The sequence below is a fragment of the Erpetoichthys calabaricus genome, chromosome 10 (genome assembly GCF_900747795.2).
Source record: "Erpetoichthys calabaricus chromosome 10, fErpCal1.3, whole genome shotgun sequence".
Taxonomy (NCBI): domain Eukaryota; kingdom Metazoa; phylum Chordata; class Cladistia; order Polypteriformes; family Polypteridae; genus Erpetoichthys; species Erpetoichthys calabaricus.
The window spans coordinates 59,829,997-59,849,114 of record NC_041403.2 but is presented as its reverse complement, the minus strand read 5'-3'; the positions used below and the strand labels follow the sequence as shown (position 1 = coordinate 59,849,114).

The 19,118-nt window shown below is 35.9% G+C and overlaps 1 protein-coding gene across 2 annotated transcripts in view; it reads left to right on the top strand.

Moving 5' to 3' along the window:
• tnr (tenascin R (restrictin, janusin)) overlaps positions 1 to 19,118 on the top strand; it is a 476,387-nt gene that overhangs the window by 310,854 nt on the left and 146,415 nt on the right. Inside the window, exon 5 of one of the 2 annotated variants that reach the window (XM_051933130.1) lies at positions 6,179 to 6,442. In XM_051933130.1, coding sequence (XP_051789090.1) covers positions 6,179 to 6,442 — 264 coding nt within the window. Of the gene's footprint in view, positions 1 to 6,178; positions 6,443 to 19,118 lie in introns of those variants that run through there. The other variant, XM_051933127.1, reaches the window with a different exon arrangement.

Genomic DNA, 19,118 nt, shown 5'->3' with positions numbered 1-19,118 from the left:
AATCTTTCAACATTTTTAAGATGAAAAAAAAACATGTTTTATAATATGTGCTTTAAATGACATGAAAGTGTCAATCATAACACCTAACTTGCTTACTAATTGAGTAAAACTAAGGGTGATTCCAACTGAGTAGGAGTGATAGAATGTTGTTGAGGTCAGCATCATTCCCTCCAATGATTAACGCTTCTGTTTTTTCTGTATTCAGAGACAATGACACAATTAATTAAAAACAGCACTGGAGAAATATCATTTGGTCCAAAAGAAAGGTTTAACTGGGTGTCATCTGCATATAAATGAAAATTAATGTTTTATGTTTTCTAATAATAGTTCCAAATGGAAGCATGTAAAGTGAAAACAGTCATAGCCCTAATACTGAGCCCTGCTGAGCACCATATTTAACTAACGAGGATAATGATGGATTCCTGCCAGCACATTTTTCAATGTAATGGTGTTGATTTGATTAATAAGAAGTAAACCAGGCAAATATTACATTCAAGATATCAGAATGTCATTTACAGTATGGGTTAGTGATGTTTCTGTACTATGACTGATGCTGAAGCCAGATTGGAATTTCTAAAATAAACTGTGATGTGTAAGGTGTCACTGAAGCTGCGTAGCGACCACTGTTTTACAGAAAAAGGGTAAATTTCAAAAGGGTCTATAATTATTATTATGTACGTCTAGCTCTGACGTTTTAAGTAATGGTCTGATAACTGGCACTTTTAGTCCAACAGGAACTGTGCTATTCAGTAATGAACTATTGAAAATGCTGAATAGGTGCTGCCTGAGCATCTATTGAGCTTGTAACTAGTTCAGTTGGGACTATTCATTTTACAAAGTAAAGTTATTACTTCCTGTTATGTTACCAAATTAAAATTACTCTATTGGTGTGTGCAAGATGAAACAGGGTTTGCTAATATGGTTTTAATTTGGTGAGGTTACATGGTGATCTGGAATCATATATTGTCAATTTTTTCATTAAAGAAGGTCATAAAGTCTGCACAGCTAATGTCTATTTTGCATTGTAGTTCACTATTACCATTTGTTAGATTATCCACTGTTCTAAACAGTTATTACTGTTATAATCTGATAATCTGGAATAGCATTCTGAGCAGAATACAAAGAGAGATTTTTTTATACCTTTTTAACACTCTCTGTCTATGTAGTTTATTTAAACACACTGTTTTATTATATGGAAATGGAAATGAATGTGCACATATGTAACTAAAAAATGCAAGTCAAATAAAAAAATAAATAAAAATGAAATACATTTTCAGAATTTACAAACAAAATTTCCTAGTGTGTTCCAATAATAAACACTGCAAAACACTTATGAACAGCCTGCTTTGCAACATTTGATGTGCTAGGCTTGCTCTGAAATACCCCATGTGCTATGTTTGACCTACAAGGCTCTTTTGTAGATGCATTTTGGAAATGTTTGTGTCCACACACCAGTATGTGCATTTGCACATTTGTATTCATGTGTATTTTTCAATAGATTTTTAAATTGTTTTTTAGCTTCTATTTTGTACGTTTGATATTTTTTTTAATTTTTCCTCCAAAAATAAAATAATATTTCTTAGCTGCTGGTCTGTCATTCCAAAAGTCCATAGATATACTTTAATAAAACTCCAGCAAATGCATCCACACGGCTTTCACAATCATGTGAGACAGAAGCTTCAAGAAAGGGTGCTAAATTAAATGACAAGAGGAAGCAGACATTTCTTATGTCACATGAGAAATGATGACTTTAAAAACTGATTAATAAGGATTCTTTAAAGAACTCCCCAGACATGTTAGGTTCAAGGTAATCATGTTATCATGTGTGGCAACCTATAAGAGAAATATAGGCTAGTATTGAGAAATAGGCTAGTATTGAGAAAATGAGATCAGGGAATGTAGTGTAATAATAGTATTAGGGAAGTGAACAAGTGTGTGACACCTGATGATTTTCCATATATTTTAGGGGAATGATGTGTTAGTCTGTGGTGGGCTGGCACCCTTCCCGGGGTTTGTTTCCTACCTTGTGCCGTATGTTGGCTGGGATTGGCTCCAGCAGACCCCCGTGACCCTGTAGTTAGGATATAGCGGGTTGGATAATGGATGGATAATGGATGGATGGATGATGTGTTAGCACTGTCTTGCTGAGAAATGGACAGGTGATATGTACTTAGCTAAACAGTGTAATAGTGTGTAAACAATTAAACATAAAACAAATAAAATAAACCTAGCTACCAAATCCTAATAAGAGACAAGAATCAAAGTCGAAGAAAACAGGCAAGGGGTCAAATCAATTAAAATATTTAAGAAGAACTATAACAAAAGACTTTTAAAATTATTTTTTAGGATATTTGTATCCGCAGATCAGATAACACAAGAAACCCTTAGCTTACTCTAAATTTTGTTGGGCCGATTACCTCCGACCCTAGAGCCATACTCGTAGCAATGACAATGGCGTCTTTCCAAAAGGCAGCAAAAGAAGGACCTAAATATTTGCATTCAAGGAGTTAAAAAATATCAAATGAATTTGCTTGCAAATACAACAAACCTCGAGTTTCCCTTCTTTCTAGTTGTATATGAAAATTTTTTTGATGTTCCTTCTGAGAGAGACACTCAGCTAGATCACACTCATTTTAACTGATGAAGCAAGAAAAGCTGTTTTGTGAGTCCTTTGGGGTACAATCTGTTGTTCAGAAATGAAGAAGACCTATTTACTGTCCTTTAGACTCCTTTAGATTTTAAATTTCATTTGTGAAATATAACATGACATTAATTTCTTTTATCTGTAATTATTAGAACATAAACAAATTCTTTGGTATTTGTTATTGGAATTTCAGATGGCACTTTTCAAATATTAAGAATAACACAGCTGTCTAATCACAGTTACATGCATAGAATGTGTTAAAAGGCACCTACCAGATCTTTATACCTGATTTTAAGAATTCATGTGATTCATGTGACCAGCAGTTTTTTTATCTTAAATTTATATAAAGCATTTTTAGCTTCCACTAATTTTGCTTTATGAATCTCCAAAATGTGCCATTTAGAACTGTTCATTAACAAATATCCTATATAATAATATTTATCCATTTAACCTTCTTGTTTCAATTACAGTCATAAGACAGATAATGACCTATTTCAGCAGCATCGGTCCAAGGCGAAAATGAAGCCTGGAAAAGGCACAATTTCATCTCAAAGAACACCCACACTCACTTATAGAGGGCCAAACTAAAGCCACCAGGTAATCTGTTATTCGTATCGTTTTGGCATAGGAGGAAAACTGGATTACTGGGGTGGTCCACAAACCAATCCAAAGAGTTGATGTTTGTAGAGTAATTTATCTACAAAGCTAAGTTATTAGTAAACATTTTTTAAAAATTAAAGAGAGAACATTCTAGTACTAACATGGAGTTCCCAAAACATTCTAGTAATAAGAGGAAGTTTCCTGAACATCTTAGGATTAAGTAGAAGTTTCCTGAACATCCTAGTATTAAATAGAAGTTTAAAGAACATTCTAGTAGGAAGTAGAAGTTTCTGTCTTATCCTTTTTGATTATAGAGTCTCAGCAGGAACAAAGAAAAAGATGGTGCGAAGCCTAAAAAGGTCACCATTACCAGAATTCCACGATGTATTAAGCTGAGAAACGAATCTGAAAAGCTAAAGTTGGAGAATCTAGTAACAGAAAGAACAGCATCCATCCTTTATGGAAAAAGACAAAGAAAGGTCCCCATCGTTTCTCCAGAAACCACCATAACAGTGGACAGATGATCCAATTTTGAATACATTTTGTGAACTCTCAACATGCATGATGGTAGTGAGTGACACAGCTGAAAGAGGAATACGATTCTTCAAAAAGTACAATGACATACTGACAAAGGACAAGAAACAGAAACATTTTTTTTTCATTGATTGGTCGCAAACCATCACAAAAAATTTGATAAATAACAAAACTAGTCTTGTGAAAAACTGGAACTTGTTGGTTGTTTTGGGCCACTTTACTGGCTTACATATATAAAAACTTACACAGACCTGGGGAAAATGTATGCACGTACAGTACCTTTGCCACTATATTGCCTTCCTACACTAAAGACATCCATTCATTTTCTAAACACGCTTTATCCTGAGCAGGGTCACAGGAAAGCTGGAGCCCAGCCCAGCAAGCATTAGCTGCAAGGAGGGAACAATCCCTGGACAGGGTGCACTAAAGTCATATTTATTAAAATGGTGAAAATAAAAGAACATGTAAATTTAATATACAAATCAAAGAGGTAATGACAGTTGATTTGTTTAAAAATGAATTTATACAGTGCACGATACAATGATTTTGAACATAAAAGAAAGCAGCATTCTTTAATGGCCTTTGGAGTTTTTGCTATTAAATGAATCTCTAAACCTTTAGGAGGTACAGAAAATGAGGCATGAATTAGGAAGAATGAGACAGAAAATGTGAAGTGCGTGTTTATATACAGTAATGTAAGTGTGCTGTGCCAAGGAGACATACATTAACATTACATTACATTTCAAAGTCTCTTAAATCAATAGAGGGTCACGGGGGGCCCAGCTGCCGAAACTAACCCTGGATGAAGCACCCAGTGCATCACAATTCCAGGACCTGTAATATCTTAATTTGAAATTAATACCCTTTTGTTATTTTATAGATATATTTTTTAACTTTCAAGTTTGCTGTTTTTGGCAGTTTGCCTAAACACTACAAGCAAACCTTTGAGAAAATTGCATTTTTAGTCCTTTCCATTTCATTTATGATTAATGAACAAAGCACTCTGTCACTTAGTCCAAGGGCACCAGAGAAGTATCTGTACACCTTATGTGTAGGCTACATTTTCTCGAAGTGGTTTATCTTTCCAAATTCATTTTCAAGATGAAAGACTGTGTCAGTTATTTGTGTGTAATTTCCAATACATCTTGTTTACTGGGGCTTTACTATTATATGACAATATGAGAAAATGTATTTTAGTACATAAAAGTCCGGTAGTTCTAGTCTCAGGTAAGTGTAGTGTACTCTCTGCTTTATTTTAGTTCTTCAGCACTTAGGAATTTGTTTCTTTTTATGTTGCTCCAGCTGGAATCAATGAATGTTATCCTTGTACAGTTGTTAGTAAATGTACTTTTCAACATCGTTGCTTCACAGATTTTCAGCCCCACTTTTACTAATTTACCATCATGGTTGTCTGAGATCTCAACATCATTGGATAGAAGATGCAAATTATTCATGATAACGCCAGTGCTAAGTCACGTCACCTAGAGTGGGAAGCTGGAAAAATATAGCAACAGATTTTTATTTTGCTTGTGTTGTCCTAGCTGATTAGGGAGTGGGGACACATTCGGGATGGGGTGGCAGTCCATCACAGGGCACAAACACATCTACTCACACCAGGACAATTTAGATATTTCAGTCAAACAAACTGCATGAGAACAAAGTGTCAGTGGACTTTAGGAAGGGAAATACATATTGATAGATGATGGGGTGATTACATGGAAGTTGGGAAAGTCATTGCATAAAAAGTGCATTCATTGTCTCTTTCAAAAATTGAAGCCCTAATTTCAAATAATATAAAAAGGCAGAAATGATTTAGATAATTGCTGCTGGGCTCGGTTACATCAAGGAATCAATAGGAGAGAGATCTAATTTTAAAAACTAAAAAAAAAAACGAAACAGAAGGAGGAACATGACCTATCACAATTACATTATTATGCAGTTCACGAAAAAAGTGGCAAGAGCAGTGTCGCCACATTTGCAATGCAGGCCCACAAAGCCTCCTGAGTAAAAATGCAGTCCTGTGGTGTCCTTTATAAAAGTCAAGGCCTTGTGGACCGTTCATTCATTTTTAATGCCTCAAAGCATGTCTTTGGAGTTAGGGAAGTAATCAGAAGAAAATAAAATAAATCATTTATTATATATTGCTTTGAAAGTATCAAATTCTCTATCCCTCCACCTCAGCCAATGTTGTTTTTTTTAGTTTTAAGTGCTTAATTAATTAACTAACCTAGTTTTTCTTCCTTGCTATGTGATTATATGAAAAATGCTGCAGGTGCCTATTCCCCTGAAATACAAGTATGTGGAGTCACTGAATTATTTTCATTTTCCTCTTGAAGAAAGCCACAAGTGCTAAGGCAGCTCATTTCACTCTATTAACAAAATCATCTCTTTATTTTGTAGTTGCTCATCCTTTAAAGCTGAAAGTGTCTGCGATTGCTGAACATGCTATTGACTTGGAGTGGGAAGGTCCGTTAATCGTGGAGGATTATCTGATTGCTTACATGCCAACAACTCCTGGAGGTGTTCAGCTGGAGCTGAGGGTGCCAGGCAACTGGACAAGCTGTACACTTGGTGAGCTGGAGCCTGGTGTTGAATACAACATTAGTATCTACGCCACCTTGGATAATGTGCACAGTGCACCAGTCAGTGTCCAAGTGTCAACATGTAAGTATTATTTTCTGCAAATGTCAGATATGTTAAAATGTTTCCAGTAACTGTAAATTATGAAAGTTTACAGGCATAAAGTGTTAAGTGTTAAAGCAGTAAAGCTGCTTCAATTCAGTAGTAATGAGTAAGATGTTAAGACTTCATGAACTTTTGGTTCTGCTATGTACTATGACATAGAAGAGCAGAATTTAATGCTTGAAGTCCATGATGTTCAGGGGGCACTCAAACAGTTCAAACACAAACTCTTTAATTATATTTTTGAGTCCAGCCATTTAATTGTTATATTAAATATATAACAGCATGGGTATTACTTTATTTTACACTGTTATCAAAGTGGCAGCTCTTTTAAATTCCATCCTAATAGTCGCTTCATGTTGAGTTGATTTGTTATGATGAACTTAGTTAGCAAAGCAGCAGTAGTAGTATTAACGGTAGTAGTAGCAGGAGTAACAGGTCTGCCCTTTTCCTTGCCATTTCTCCCTTTGTACTGTCTAGGTAACAGATAACCAGAAGGGTCCATTTCTTTTTACCTTGGAGTGAATTTATTGGGCTGGGCAGACCCCTATAAAACTCTAATTCTAGTGGAGTGTTGTCTTTTCTGAAAAGAACCAGAGCATGCATTGAGGTATCTGGAGACTTCAGTCTCTTTCCCCTCTGCTCCCCAATTTCTCACCAGAAGGCAGGAAGAACTGTGGCAAGTGGAAGAAAACATCCCTTAATTTGTGCACTGACTCAGAAAAAGAAGAAATACTTATGCAGTAAACATATCTCAGTGTTTCTATATATGTTTTTTGTATAATATTTATGTGTTATTTTTCTTATCTAATTTTAATTTGTTTCTCTTTGCATGTAATCACTTCTTTGACATCTTGAAAAGAGCATTGAGCTGCATCATTTATATGGAAATGTGCTAGAAATAAATATTGTTGCGTCATATTTTTATTATACTTTTGTCATATTTTACTTACTAGCAATCACAGTTCTCAGAGTTGTCATTTCAGGTTTAAGGTAAAATATCCATTTAAAAATATAGTTATAAAAATGTGAATAACTGGTTTGTGATTCAATAAAATTTTAGTAAGGTATGAATTCTATTTTGAGACACATTATAAAATCTTTTACTGTTGTGTGAAATAGTTTGATGCCAAAATCAAAAACATAATGCTATTAGAGAAAAACTATAGAAAAATTCCATACAAAGTAATGTGTTGATTGTTTGCTGTCTAGTGTAAACTTCAATAGTCCTTCATCAAAGGGCCTGATCAAAAGTGTATTTGTATCTTTGGACTTGTTAACAACAATAGCCACATAGTTACATATTTTGATCAGTTCAGTGGCCACCAACATCCATTGAGAGTTGAAATATTTGTAAAAACCTGAGCATTGGAGATGTTGATGACCTCTTGGCCCAATACAATTAACCTAAGCTGATGGTGAATTTACAGTAATTGGACCTCTCTTGAAAGGCCATGTGGCAGTGACTGGCAGGGAGCTGAAATATGTACACATAGGGTCAGAGGTCTTATTGATTTTAAAGGTAAACCGAGTAATTGGTGTGCTGTCCTGCAAATTCCTTAAAACAGCTATTTATTTTATAACCATTTTATATATATTTTTGGAAGTATATGAACAGCTAAGAGTAAATTTTCAATACCTGAGATATGATTTGTGTTAGCAAGTGTAATTGTGTGACAAAGAACACAGACCAGTATGGAGTAAGTTGGGGCACCAAAGTGTTGAAAATGGTGTTTAATTGTAAAGGTAGTGGTTTAGGATCAGCACTGTTGGCTTTGCAAGGGAGTTCTCTCACTGTCTAAGTCCAGGTCTCAAAAGATGCCTTCTTCCTGATATATACCACCACATCCGGAAGTGGGTTGGGGCTTACTCCAGAAGTCACAGGTGGGACTAAGCATCCTCACTGGGTGGTTTCTCCAAACTGTAGGCAAAAGAGCATAGGTTGTAAATGTGAGTGCCTCTTCTCATACAGGAGTGGTGCTGCTTACATTAGTCGAGCCTTGAAGGTGATCCCCATGCACTCATACAAGATACAAGTTCCTTCATAAGTAAAGAAAGAAGGTCTGAACAGGCAGTGATTCTTTGTCCCCCTAAAGAATTTTAAAAAGTGCATCCAATTTAGCCACTGAAAAAAAGTCGGAAGCTGAAATTTATGGCTCATTTTTAGATTCTCTGAGATTGGGCCAAGTCTAAGAGAAAAAGAATTACAGTAGTTAATCATGTGGTTGTACAGTGGTGGGGTGGGGCTTCCCCACACTATGGGTTGGTATTGTCAGTCATACCAGTAGTTTAGTATTTAGCCAGTGATTTTCTTTATTATACCTAAAATGACTTCACACTGTGTCCCCAATACCCTATGGTAATCAGGGGGTCCCATTACTGCTCATTGTTGGCTGACTACTGAAATCTTACTCTGGTAGTATGGATTATATTATAAATCAGATACAGAGAATGCTGTTACTTAGGATATGCACATCTTAACTAGATGAATCACGTCATGCATGCCACCCTCTATTGTACAACCATCAAGCCAAATGTACACTTCAGTGTTGTATAGGAAAGACCACAGCATCACCACTGTAATTATCTCCTTCTGCTAAATGCACTTTAATGGCATGCTGATGGCTTCTCTCTGCCTACTCCTTCAGGCTACTAGGAATGGAAGTTGCATCGGTAAACTCTGAAAAATAGGTTCACTGCAAGAACGGGCTTGTCCTCATACAGACAGAATGTCCATAAATGAACTTTTCCGCTCATTTGCACATGGGCGTTCTCTTCACTGCCCTACCCTAATACTTTTATTCACAGCTGATTGGCTAATGAAAAGCACATTAAGCCGAATTAGGAGACACTGAAATGATTCCCTTAGAGTGCTTTTAGAACATACACCACAGCACAGGCAGATAACCTGGTACAGATTCTGACTGTCAGAAATCCACCCATCCATCCATTTTCCAACCCGCTGAATCCGAACATAGGGTCACGGGGGTCTGTTGGAGCCAATCCCAGCCAACACAGGGCACAAGATAGGAACCAATCCCGGGCAGGGTGCCAACCCACTGCAGGACACACACACACACACCCACACATCAAGCACACACTAGGGCCAATTTAGAATCGCCAATCCTCCTAACCTGCATGTCTTTGGACTGTGGGAGGAAACCGGAGTGCCCAGAGGAAACCCACGCAGACATGGGGAGAACATGCAAACTCCACGCAGGGAGGACCCGGGAAGCGCTACCACTGCGCCACCGTGCCGCCCAACTGTCAGAAATGTATATGTAAATGTATTTGGATTCTGTTTTTAAATAACCTATTCTGTGACAAGCTTATCATTAAACATACATTTAAAACAATCAAAATTTATTTACTTTTTAAAAAATAAACATTCAGTTTCATATTTCAAGGCACCATGAAGTCACATGGTTCATAATACAAAATACAAAAAATGTATGTAAATATTTGCTATCATGAGGCCACATTGGCTGAAAGCATCAGCCAAGCAGACCCCACTGATTGAAGATCAGAAGTAATAAGAAATACAAGAAAGCTACAAAAATGTCCTTGATTCCAGGACCCACTCTTCATCTCTATGTAAGGTTAGAAATAATCTATGCAACATTTGAAAGACAACTTTACTAAACAATAGTATTAATGATTTAAACTACCATTAGTTAGTAACTGTATAAAGGATATATTCAACATTTTTCGAATCCAATATCATAATCAGAGTCTGCAAATCCTTCTAAGATGCTTTCTGAATCGGGGCAGTCAGGAGTAGAATGTTCCCATAAGATACCACATTTTTTAATATGATATTACTTTGTGATTCAGCACTTCTTAGATTACTGTTCCACTTTTCCTTTCTTCAATGATCTTTAATGGATTTATTAACTATAACCCTGAGCAGATGAAATTGTTTTTTTCCTCACAGTGTGGTTTAAGTGAAAAAGGTAATGTGAACTTCAACCTGTAGATGTGCAATGAAAAAGAGAAATGTACAAATAACACAGGAATTTTGTACCCACAAACTATAGATGCTGAAGTTGAAATTAAACTTTTATTGCAGTGTGCAGCTAATGCAACTATTGGCACAATGAAATTCTTCCATACAGACAATCTTTCATATGAAGTGTAGACAGTATTAGAAATTATACAGTTCAATATATGAAGTGCATGAAAGGGTGAACTTCAGACAGTATATATGTGCACATCAGGCAGCATATGATATGCAGACAGTAAATGTTATATGAATATATTGTGCAAATTATGGAAATATAATTATTAACTGTACAGCTATATATGTAATTATAGCTTGTGATTGACTAATTCCTGCCATAATATCTACATGCTATCATCTGTGTGCTCTACTTCCCTCCTCCATTTGCATGCCTAATTGCCTAAATTTTGATTTATCGTGTAAATTGTTGTCTTATGATTTGAATGTAGTAAGTCTTTTTCTAATTTTAAGTCACTTCTTATCTTAAAGTATGTTTTTGGTTGTGCAATGTCTGATCTGTATTTTCAAAGAACACCTTTTTAATTTCTGTGGTGGGCTGGCGCCCTGTCCGGGGTTTTGTTCCTGCCTTGCACCCTGTGTTGGCTGGGATTGGCTCCAGCAGAACCCCGTGACCCTGTGTTAGGATATAGTGGGTTGGACAATGACTGACTGACTGACCTTTTTAATTTTTTTGTGTAATAAGTAGAATCCTCAGTTTACTATAGTTGAGTAAATATGTGTCAGGACCTCTGAATTCATACAGTTCTGCACAATCAGAAAGTGTATCTGTTTTACTTCTTTTGCTCATCAGTAGGAGGCACTCTTCAGTTTCTCTTTGTCGTATGCCTAATAGGATTTTAGTCCGATGTTAATTAAGAAAACTCAGTCTAGGAATCCCTTTATATGCTCCTTTTAATTTGGTATAGGAGTGTCATCCTTAAATCGGAAAAACAAAAAGCAATTTTCATGTTATAGTGAATTAAGTCTGTGAGCAGAAAAGTAAAGGGCTTCCGGGTAAGAGTTCTTGTACTTAGTAATTGATGGCAATTTGCTGTATACAGTACTACGAGCTGCCTCTGTGTGGATGTAAACAACAGTAGTGATAGTGGCAAAGGAAGTTCTTGACAAGTAGATGATTTCCAAGTAACTGTACTTTTACTTATAGGATACATGTAAGTGGTAGTCTGTGTCATCACCTTTTCAGATGTTCTAGTAGTCCATCCTGTCTTCGGTTCAATTCACAGCACTTACGGAAGGTCAAATATTGGATATACTGTAAGTGTGTTAATTTAGTGAGTCTAGAGAGTGAAGCTGTGTATGTCTGTCATAAATAGTGACTTACCTATCACTTTTAACATAAGAACAAGCAATGACACATACATAAATATTAAAAGGAAAACACCATAAAAGTGAGTTTTGTAATCTGGCACCAATATTTACAGAGCACTGTCAGTCACAAGGGTATTCTCTTTTCTTATAGAAAGCATCACTCTATCATGCCTGAGGTTACTTTTAAATCATTGATCATTCAGAAAGCTCTGTTTCCTTGATAGCAGTGAAAATTGAACATGTTAGACAATGCACATGGCATAACATTCATGTGCATTTAGCAAATTAGGTAACTGATTTGAACACTGGGGCATTTCAGTTTTTTATTTACTTTATCCAATAGTCAGTTATTAGATTTTTGTCTATTAAATAGTTTTGTAACAGTGGGTCATATTTAAAAGTAATAGCGATAATAAAAGGCAATTCTATGTGCTATTGGACGACATTGAATACATGCCATTGTTGTTCAATATTCTTAAATTACAAACTTTTTGAAAATAGACCCAATAGAATAGTATCCAATAATTAGCAACTAATGCATGAAAAATATCTATTAACACAAAATGACCAGTGACCAAAATCAGTATGAAAGAAGAAAAGGAACTGAAATAAGCTCCTCGTCTATCTTTTAATATTAGTTAAAACATAGTAATTCATTAAACCTATGTAAATAATGAAGTTCAAAAGAAAAATAATAATAATATATATATATATATATATATATATATAGTATAACGGGAATATGAATGGTACACGATAGGCAAGGCTTTCCGCAAATTGTTCATGTATATCTGGGACTGAAAGATCAGGGCTGGACGTCATAGATCAGGTTCCTAAGCCATTTCAGCCTCCCATCTTCTGACGCCACTGTCCACTGCTAAACCAATCCTATGTTTGTATCACTTAGGGGAGCTCCACCTTCTCTTGTTAATTAATCAGTTCAAATACAATTTATCTGCAGATTGATGAAGTCAGTTCTTTACAATAATAATCTGCAGCCAATATGAGTTCATTCAATTCTGTCTTACAGTATATATACTGACACAATTGTTTCCCCCTTCCATTTAATTCCAGAGAACAGACTTTTTTGTTCTCTATTATGTATAGTTAACAAAACTAAAGCAGCAGGAGAAAGGTGCTGTTATGTGAACGTTTTGCGCACATGTGAGCTAAAATGTTGCTGGAATAGATTCTGGTTCCCTGTGATTCTAAAATTGGGTTAAGTGTTTCAACATGGATGGATGGATGGATGAATTCATCTATGTGTGTTTTATTTTGTGGTGTGCATTTTTTTTATACTTTTTAGTATTGATAACTCTGAAATCAAACTAGTGAAATACAACCTCTTAAAACATTTTTGCTTAAATTTATATCAAAATGTCATTTTTTAATTTTTTTTTATCAAAGCCCATGTGATCTTGGCCATAAAATATTGTTTGGAATGTCTGAAAAATGAACTGTGACATTCCCATGTATCTCTAAGGAAAAAGACCTGGCAGCATGAATAGTGTTGACATCTGCTACCTGGCATAAGAAGCCAAGGCTCTGCTGAAATCTGTAAATCTTATAGGCTAAAATGGAAATTTCTGGTTATCTGCAACTGAGCATTAATCTTTTACCAGCCAGGTGGGCATTTTGTAAATTATAGAATGCTGTCTACTTCAATTACAAGTCATCAGCAACCTGATTTTGCAGATTTCAGTTAATTGGAAAATAATAAAGAAATATATGTGTGCTGCAAATTTCACTCTGAATCTTCTTAAACCAGATGGAACAAATATGTTAAAGGTGAGTTCATGCTTATGTGAATAGTATAAGGAGGTGTACTCATGCTGAAGAGGCCATTGCTGTCCATATGGCATCAGATCTGAAAAGACTCACCAGGTTTCTGGCTATGATGCAAGCTTCCTATCTCATGACTTTTGCTGAACTGCATACATTATCAGAAGACATAGAGAAGAATATGATTTATTATGGTCACAAAACTGATTTTCAATTAAAGTGACAATGACTGCTTTTATCAATACAGCTTTCCAAGATAAAGGATGTTTCTTTTTAAGAACCTGCACAAGGCAAAACAAAAAAAATTAGAGGACTGACTGGGCCCCGAAGTTTCTGATAGGAAAATGGGCAGCCAGTAAAATAAACCTGCTCAAACTGATGTTCAGTTTGGCTACCTCTTGCTATCTCTTTTGCTGCACCATCTTGTTCCTCTTTGAATAATATTCTATTTAAGGGTGGCCTGTTGATCATACTCTTCACACAGTATACACTACTTCCGACAACAAGGCTGTGAATTTATTGTTTTATCACAACAAATAAATGATATGTATTAAAAAATAGAAGCCTTGGGAGAGTGAAATACATTTATATACAGTACTTTTTTATAAGTAATACGTTTTTGTTGCTATAAAATTAAGGAACATGATGGCTGTCAGTTTCTTTAATGGGTATATACTGTCTTTATTATATACATGCATTATAAATGTAAGAATAACATTTTTTGTATTTGTCTCCTCTAATCTTATTAGAGAATGAATATTAAAACAAATTGAACTGTCTAAATTAGAATACAGCAGATTGCATCCTTCATGTACAGCATCAGCAGTCACTTAATAAGGCTTTGGAAAGCCATAACTTCACCCACTTTCAGTTGATATTTTTTGGAGCAACATTCAGAATTCAGTTTATTGTTCAAATAGTGGATTGTATACACTCTTCAATTTTTAGACTTCTTAAGGTTGAACTATTTGGGTATGTGAAAATGTATATTCAATACATTTATAACAAAAAAGAAAATGTACCAATGCTGTAACATTAAGGTGCATTTGGAGATTTGGTTAGCTGGTTTGAAAGTAGAAGCATTTTTCAATTTTATACTCACTTTATCAAAGAGTTTGTTATCACAGTTTTGTTTATTATATATTTTTGTAACATTGAGTCATATTAAAAAATAACAGTGAATATAATGTAATTAAGTGTGCAACTAGTGTATGTAAAATATGTTGTTTTAATGAAAATTTACAATATCACATAAGTGAAATTGCTTTCATAGACAGCAGAGTTTCAATTAATGACATTTATGTGCTATGTTCGTTTTTGTTGGACGTGGAGGCTCTGTGGCTAACTAGTTAAAATACCTTAAATTTACATTTTTTCAAAAACATTTCTGATGGCCATGCTCACAAAGTACACGTGTAATGCCACGAAAAGTGCATGCTGACACTTCAGTACGCAAGCAATGGTATGAGAATGTAGTCAGACTTCTTTTTGAGCACATACACCGTCCAGATCTAAACACTAGCGTGGACAGTCGCTCGCGTACTGAAGAGTCTATAGCTGCAGGTGGAAGCTGCCGTCATACTTTTGCCATTGCTGTACTTTATCAGCATGCTGTTGTCGATCAAACACAGGACGCTCTGAAGTCTACTTGTGACTTTACGCTGTAGGAAGATAAGTAAATAAATCAAGGTAAATAACATTCGATCTGTCTTTTATATACAAAGTACAGCAACGGCAAAAGTATGATGTGCATTCTTGTACCATTGCTCGCGTACTGAAGTGTCAGCATGAACTTTTCATGGCATTACACATGTACTTTGTAAGCATGCCGACCTGTTGCTGCATCCAAACTGTACCATTTTTCTCCTTTATGCCTGGTGTAGCTGCGTTGTTCTTATATGTGAGTGGACGTTTCTTGTGGGGAGTGCTTCTGTTCTCTTTCTCCGATGTAGAACCCTTATCATCATCTGAGTTCACCTCTGTTATAGCACGTCTTTATGTGAAAACAGCAGCTCAGATCGGCGAGAGCATGACCGTGACTGAGAGAATAAAACTGAATTAAAAAAAAAATGCTAACATTTACAAGTACCATAAATTTACACAGGCTGTTACAGACTCAAATCAGATGAATGTTTTTATTCTATAATAGTAAGAATAAGAGCAGCTCACTTCTCAAAATGTAGGCATCTGGGATCGAACCAGTGAACTTTTGATTACCAGTCAGCAGTTCTTACTGCTGCACCACCAAAGCAGTCATATTAATGGCATGTCAATGTCACACCCTAACGCAAGTTCTTTTTCTACAGTTATATTCTTGAATAAAAGCGCAGTTGTTTTGTTATACTTACATCTTTTCTGAAAGTGTTTATTTGATATTAGGACTTCAGGCTACACACATTATACACTTCATATCTACATTTTGTCAATTATTACTAAAACATAAAAAACGTTTCTGTTTTAACAATGTGTTTACAAAGATTGTTGTAGACACGGAACGCACATGAAATGCATGTATTCCAAATAACGATATATTATTTACCATCTACAACTCTAGGCAACTCACATGCAGGTAAACAGACTTGAGCAGAGACACACATTTACAACACAAAAGATGCTGACGGAGAAGTGCGAATTGATTTAAGGTGGGCCGGGATTACAAGTTTTTTTGTAGGCTTTGGTAATTCTAGTGTTAATGATCATGCTCAATTCACCTCTGGGTGAAGGCCCACCCACTCCAGAGACTGCACTAACTGCACCAAAAGGGCTCCATACCACAGATAATCACACAAAACTCATCAAGGGTGACCCCCTTTTCTATTAAATGGCAAATAAACTTCCATTGTAAAAACTGAGTTGTGAGTCGCTAAAGGTTGAGAAACACTTCTTCAGATTACGAAGCCCCAGAGAGAACATGGGCAAAAAATAAATAATAAACTGTGTGAATGATTTACAATTTGCTTGCATGTTTTAATTAAAACGTTCACACTTTTAATTAATGTGTGCACCTCTGCTATGCATTAGCCCTGCTGAACTTGTTACTGTATATGGAAAGCCTAATGGAGAGAGACACTATGATAAGGCTACTTTTTGATTTAGAATAAATTATAACAGCATTGTCTCTTGCCTAACAAGGCATCACTCTGAGCAAACAGCAGCTAGAAAGGATTCTCAGGGCTACTGATGACAATATACCAACATCGGAAAAGAGCCACTTCAGATCTTTTTTCTGTACTTCAGCCACTAAAGGGTCAACCTGGCCTTGTGCATTATGTTTTTATTGTGTTAGAAAGTCCATAAGCTTTCTCTCTAAAGTTGTCCCCTGTGGTTCTTTGATAACCTGTACCACTTGTGCCACTGTACACAGTGCATTCCATAAGTAAAGTTATTGTTATCCTAAATCACCTACATCCAGGAGAATGTTTTGAATTAGGGGTGATTTTCCAAAAGCATCATTGCTCATCGATCATCTTAACCATTACAGATTGTTCAAAGTGATGCTACAATGATGTTTGTGCCTTGTTGCTTTTGACACCTCTTTAGTGCTAATGTTGAGTGACATCAGGAACAGATTACATATGAGCCAGTACTGAATTACCTTTCTCAAAGGTCATTTGACAGTTCTTTTTTTGCCATATTTATTTTACAACACCAATTGCAGCAGGGCTATGCAAAGCGGAGAAGCATGCATGGACTAAATTGTGAGAAGGTTTTAATTAAACACATGAATTAACTAAATTAATGGAATGTGTTAATTAAAACATGCGCATAAAGTGTAAATTGTTGCCCTCTCCGCCATATTATGCAGCCTGCAGCCATGAGGGTGTTTTTAGTACAACAGAAATACTGAGTACATGTCTAGTCACTGTAGCATGAAGTAAAAATAATAATAATAATAATACATTTTATTTATTTGTAGGCGCCTTTCTAAACACTCAAGGACACCAAACAATAGAAAAAACACAGATTATAAACAAAAGTAAAATACAAAAGTTAAAATCAGACAAAGCAATTGTAATCAAAGAGAAAAAGCAGTCTTAAACAAATGAGTTTTAAGTTTAGATCTGAAAAGTGAAAATTATTCAATATTTCTAAGCTCAGATGGTAGGGAGCTGCAGAGCTGGGGAGCAGAGTAACTGAATGCTCTGCTCCCCATAGTGGTAAGACGGATGAAGCGGACAGTCAAGTGGATGGAGGAAGAGGATCTAAGGGTATGGGAGGGAATGGCAACATGGAGGAGGTCAGACAGATATGGAGGGGCAAGGTTGTGGATTGCCTTAAAAGTTGGTAGGAGAATTTTGAATTGAATCTGGAACTGAACTGGAAGCCAATGAGGCTGCTGCAAAACGGGAGTGATATTATGAATAGAGGGGGTCCTAGTAATGATGTGGGCAGCTGAATTCTGAACCAGTTGAAGCTTATAAAGAGATTTGTGAGAAAGACCAAAGAAAAGGAATTGCAATTATCTAGTCGAGAAGTGACAAGGCTATGAACAAGGATAGCAGTCGTGTGGGGAGTGAGGGAGGGGCGAATACGATTAATGTTACACAAGTGGAAATATGCAGACCGGGAGATGTTATTGATGTGGGACTGAAAAGATAAAGTACTGTCAAGCCATCTTTCACACATTTCTACATAAGTTAAGCTTTTCTTTTTAGCTTTTATGGATAAGAACATCATCTAACTTACAGAAGAAGTGAGCTGCTGTGACTGAGGTTCACAAAAGATGCCATGCAGCTATGAGATGAGCTAAAGATAAGATTGCAGCAATAGCCAACCTGTTAGCATATAACAAGTCCAACCCCTGCATTCTGGTATTGTAAGGGACGATTATGTATAAATAAGCAATATCATTACCACCACATTGAATAAATAAAGAATATTATTATTATTAAATTGTATGAAAAGTCTGCGGTGGGTTGGCACCCTGCCCAGGATTGGTTCCTGCCTTATGCCCTGTGTTGGCTGGGATTGGCTCCAGCAGACCCCCATGACCCTGTGTTCGGATTCAGCGAGTTGGAAAATGGATGGATGGATGGATGTATGAAAAGTACACATCTAACATCATACCTTTTTCATATGGTAATACTCAGTTATCCAACCCTGCCCAATCATTTGTCCAGCAGCAAGGTGTACTTGATTTGGTGCATATTAGTGCAGGTGTTTTAATGTTTTGCAGTCAGGAGTGGATGTGGAATGAGTAAAAGAAAAAAAAGCATAAAAAATATACAAGTTAAAGTAACTGCTCTCCAGGTAAACTTAAAACTGTTCATAGGTTTAAGATTAACATGTTCACATACACACCAATGCTTTTCTATGTGAGATTTTGAAATTTCGAAAACATGTACAGCACATGGTATTTGAAACATTTAATGAAATTTGAACTACCTCAACAGGTTTCCTTGAACAATAAGAATGCTAGATTTCAACAAAATTGTTCAGCTGGGAATGGAGTTGTTTCTTGCAGACTGAAAGACATTACAATAGTAGTATGTGTTTTATGCATTAAATGTGAATGCACCTAAAAATTAGTGCAGAAATATAGAGTTC